The sequence below is a fragment of the Numida meleagris genome, unplaced genomic scaffold, assembly GCF_002078875.1.
Source record: "Numida meleagris isolate 19003 breed g44 Domestic line unplaced genomic scaffold, NumMel1.0 unplaced_Scaffold165, whole genome shotgun sequence".
NCBI classification, from domain to species: Eukaryota; Metazoa; Chordata; class Aves; order Galliformes; family Numididae; genus Numida; species Numida meleagris.
In genome coordinates, this window is record NW_018363448.1 from 85,724 (window position 1) to 90,549 (window position 4,826).

General features: G+C 40.7%; 1 protein-coding gene across 1 annotated transcript in view; it reads right to left on the minus strand.

Moving 5' to 3' along the window:
* Positions 1-30: 30 nt before the first annotated feature.
* The window catches only part of LOC110390637 (potassium voltage-gated channel subfamily A member 1-like), a 42,105-nt gene continuing 37,309 nt past the window's right edge, over positions 31-4,826 (minus strand). Inside the window, 1 exon segment of the mRNA XM_021382018.1 lies at positions 31-4,826. Within this exon segment, the coding sequence (XP_021237693.1) occupies positions 3,354-4,826 (1,473 nt within the window). The 3' untranslated portion in view covers positions 31-3,353.

Here is a 4,826-nt window from a genome sequence, read left to right on the forward strand (position 1 = left end):
AAGAAAGAAAGAGAAAGAGAAAGAGAAAACGTAAAAAAGAAAAAAGGAAAAAAGGAAAAAAGAAAAAGAAAAAAAGAAAAAGAAAAATGCTTAACAGTGAGAACATGCAGTTGGTTAACTGCACTTTCAGGCCCATGAATGCATTTCAGCACTTCTGCATAAAGCAAGTAATTGTAATTTTGTTGTTGTTTATTTTGTGTTTAACTGACCAGAAATGCATGCCTATGCTACATGAGGTTAATTACCTTACTCCAAACATATTTAGATCCTTTGAAGTATGCTAGAAATGGGCAAAGCAATATTCAGACTCCCCAGGCCATCCTGAGCCCTAATCAACTATCCAGATATCCTGACAAAAAAAAAAAAAAATTTCTGCATGTAGCACTTTTCTCATTGCATACACAGAATTATTGTAATTCTGGTCATTACACTAAGGTGTGTATATCCAACTACAACAGAAGTGGTCAAAGTGAGGCCTCATGTTCCAGATACTTCTTTCTGATCTTCAGTCCCGAAGCACTGAATTAATTATTGCTGTTCAGTTGGTTGGTTGTTTATAAGCTGAGTGCAGCATTCAAGTTCATTTTGACTTGAGAAGTCATATCCTGGAGCACAAGAGTTTAGGAAGATCAAGACCATCAGATTTTAGTGAGGAGAGAGGTGTACAGTGGCCAGAGGAGTGAGCAGGGAACAAGAAGAAAGCTTTACAATATCTATCTAGAGGATGTAATGCCCTGTTTTTTCTGATACTTTGCTTTTCTTGCAGGAGTTAGAGCTCCTCAGTTCTTGATGACTTTCTCATCATTAAGACTCACAGAAGCCACACAGTGAGAAATAAAGTCAAGTCTTTCTGGAAACCTGTCTGGTCAGGCTTGTGCGTAACTGCAAAGTTAGGGTTCCTTTTCACTCTAAGTGCCTTGATTTTATATATATGTGTCTATGCATATGTGTAACACGCACACATGCAGGCACACAGACACATATTAATACGCATATATATATATATATATACCATGAACGCAGGAAAATAGAAGTTCTGTACAGTGTGGAAGGAGAAGTGTTCAATAGCAGTCGGCCACATGCTAAGTGTAAAATGAAGATCCTCAATATATTCCATTTAGAAAATAAAGGTTAGTGCCTACCTTAGCTTTGATCAAAGATTATGATCTCCTAGGGCCTAGCAGTCAAGGCTGGCATATTGCAGAAGATTCCTTCTCCTAGCTTTCTTTCCTCCACAAGACCATGGTGGATGTACAGCAAAGTTAGGGATTAGCAAAAAGAATATGGTTTGAAGGATCTGTGATGGGATTTAAGATCTGACAGGAAAGGAAATGGAAGAGGCCTGGATGGGAGGGCACTGGAAAGCTTCTGTCACCTACAACCTGGGGAATCTAAAGGAAAGAAAAGCACAGCCCTGCAATCTGCTGCTTGACTATGTGATGTCACAGCTAGTGCTAATCCTTAGACTCTCCTGTGTTCTGCCATGCAGGGACACCAGCTGCCAGAAGCTATCTCAGGGAAAGGAAGGGCAGATATGATGAAGGCAGTGATGTCCCTATAAACAACCTAGGGAAACTTGAAGTCTTACATAAACACAACTGTGACTTACTGGCAGAAGAAAATGCCAAGCCTTGCAACAGTGGAGTGGCAAGGGAAGGAATGTATCTCACAGGGTGCTGGTGGTCTTTGCCTGCCTCTTCTGCTTCTCACTCATGCTTGCTCTTGCCTTCCTTCTCTATCCCTTTCTGTGCTGAGGCAAGAGGCAGTGCAGAACTCTCCTTCTGGTGGTTTGGTCCTTGCCCTTTCTTTACCTCTGACCAGCTCAATTCCTGGAGGCACTTTCAGCAGTTTAGAGGATGTAAGATAAAGGCACTGCACAACTACTTAAATCAATCTGTTAAGTCTCTTCAGTGAGTTTTAGGGGAATACAAAAAAATCTCAACTAATGACTGCAGAAGAAACTAGCTGCTGCAATTTGGATGCATATAGTAGTTAAGTTTCATTTACATTCTGAGAATGCACCAAAAAGCATGCATCTACACCTTTCAAATATAAAGGATACTAGGTTTTAGGTGCTGCTATATATAACTTGTTTTCTTAGTTTTCCATATAGCTTTCCCTTTAAGAGATGGGATACATCCCTTTCTGACAATGCCTGGACAAAAGCCAACATGTTTCCCTGAGCAATGCAGGAAAACAGGTTTCTCTAATCTGTTCATTCAGGCTCTTGATCTATCAAGCACTTTTAAATTCTTGTTTTTATTATTATTATTATTTAATTCATGCATTAAGTTACACATTATTCAAATAGGCCATAATGCTGAATATTCGAACATGCTTTGATCTCCAAAAGTTATTGTTTCCATTTGACTAACATACGCACTTAAATACAGTACTTTTAAGTACTAGTCAACGTTTTAATAAGTTAAGTAGTGCACTTCTGGTGAATGCAAACCAAAATAAAGAAAAAAGGAAAAAAAAAAAAAAGAAGAGAGATAAAGGACCTATTTTTAGAAGATTCAGTTCAAACAAAAGCTTATCCACTATTGTCTGAGGTAAAGTTTCAGGCATGCAATTATAAAATAAATAGCATCAAATTCAAACATGCTTATATTAAACTACATTGTGCTGTCTTGCAATAGGAGGACGAGAAGTTTTGTATACTGTTCTGGACAGAGAAAAGTGCATTTAGATCATCTGCATGTAATAGAACTTAGCAGCAGAGCAAATGTTTTGCCTTCAGTTCTGTTCGTTATTTTTTAAATAATTCTTCTACGGATAGAAAGAAGACCACCTTAAGTGTATTTAAATAAGGTGCTGATCTGTAGTTTGGAACTAAGTAACCTCTCATATAGTGAGCGGAAGGAAAATTTGCATTCCTTCATAAAAACAATGGTAAATGCTTGCTGCGTGTTACTAGTTTTTTACTATTATCTGATTCATTCTCTTGCAACTGTGCACACTGAAGGATATTCTTACTGGAATCCATGCATAAGCTTTAGTTTTAAAAATTGTCTTCCTCAGTTGAATTTGTCAAAAAAAAAAAAAAAAAAGAAAGAAAGAAAGAAAGGTGGTGGATGGAAAAGTTTAGGTCTAGCATCATTCAGTTTAAAACCTAACTAGTCCAAATGGTTATCATTTACCAGATGGAAAATATATTTTTTTTTTAAGTAAACAAAATTTTATCATTCATGGATCCTGGAAGCTTCTTTATCACTGAGAAAAAACTCACAATGCAACAATGCATTTACGAGGTAAATAAAGCATTCAAAGACTATCAGTAAAGCATCTACAAAGTGTGACTATGTCACTTAAGTCTTCAAGCTGTGAGTGGGGATTTTGGTTTTTTTTGTTTATACATCAGTCAGCAGCTTGCTTTTATTAACACAGTTTTGGTTAGCTACAGTGCAGTTGCCAGTTCTGAGATTAGCCTCTCTAAAATTGTCTATGCTATTATTCATATCCTCTTCGATTTCCATGTACTCAGATTTGCTGATTGTGGAAGAGCTGCGGCGACTGAGATCACTGTCAGATGCTAAATTTGGGGAGCTAACATGAAGTAACTGAGCCTGTTCTTCCCCTTCTGTTTCTCGGTGGTAGAAGTAGTTGAAGTTGGACACGATGACAGGTACAGGCAGGGCAATTGTCAGCACACCAGCGATGGCACACAAGGAGCCTACGATTTTGCCTCCAATTGTCACAGGGTACATGTCACCATAGCCCACAGTGGTCATGGATACCACCGCCCACCAGAAAGCATCGGGGATACTTGTGAAATGAGACTCAGGTTCTTCAGCCTCAGCAAAATAGACCGCACTAGAGAACAAGATCACCCCAATGAAGAGGAAGAAGATTAGTAAACCTAGCTCTCTCATACTTGCTTTGAGGGTCTGTCCCAAAATCTGGAGGCCCTTAGAGTGCCGGGACAGTTTGAAGATTCGAAAGACTCTTACCAGTCTGATGACTCTCAGAATAGCCAAGGAGGTGGCCTGCTCTCCCTTCTGAGTCCCTTCCCGCTCAGCCATCTCAGTGCCCAAGGTGATGAAATAAGGGATGATGGCCACAATGTCAATGAAGTTCATTATATTCTTGAAAAATTCAGTCTTGCTGGGGCAAGCAAAGAAACGCACCACCAGCTCAAAGGAGAACCAGATGATGCACAGGGTCTCCACAACAAAGAAGGGATCTGTGAAGATGTTGGATTTGTAGACCTGAGTTGTGTTGTCAGTACGATGCACTGTATACTCCTTGTCCTCCTTCAGCTCAGGTAATGTCTCTAGGCAGAAGATCACAATGGAGATGAGGATCACCATTACAGAGACTATTGCAATGACCCTTGCAGGCCCAGAGCTTTCTGGGTACTCAAAGAGGAGCCATACTTGGCGCTGGTACTCCCCCTCTGGCAAGGGTCTCTCCTCATCTTTGATGAACCCTTCATCTTCCCGGAACTTCTCCATGGCTTCTTCACCCAGCTCATAAAATTTGATCTCCTCAGAGAACATGTCCAAGGGAACATTGACCGGCCGGCGAAGCCGTCCCCCAGACTGGTAGTAGTAGAGGATGGCATCAAAGCTGGGCCTGTTTCGGTCAAAGAAGTACTCATTGCGCAAAGGGTCAAAGTACCGCATGCGTTTCTTGGGGTTGCCCAGCAGTGTGTTGGGAAACTGGGCTAAGGTCTTCAGCTGCGTCTCAAAGCGTAGTCCAGCAATGTTTATCACTACACGTTCACAGCATTCATGGTCATCATGGGCAGCAGGCTGGTAGCTATCCTGGGGGTGGCCAGGTAGCACAGAAGTCTCATCCATGTTCTCTCCAGCCATCACAGT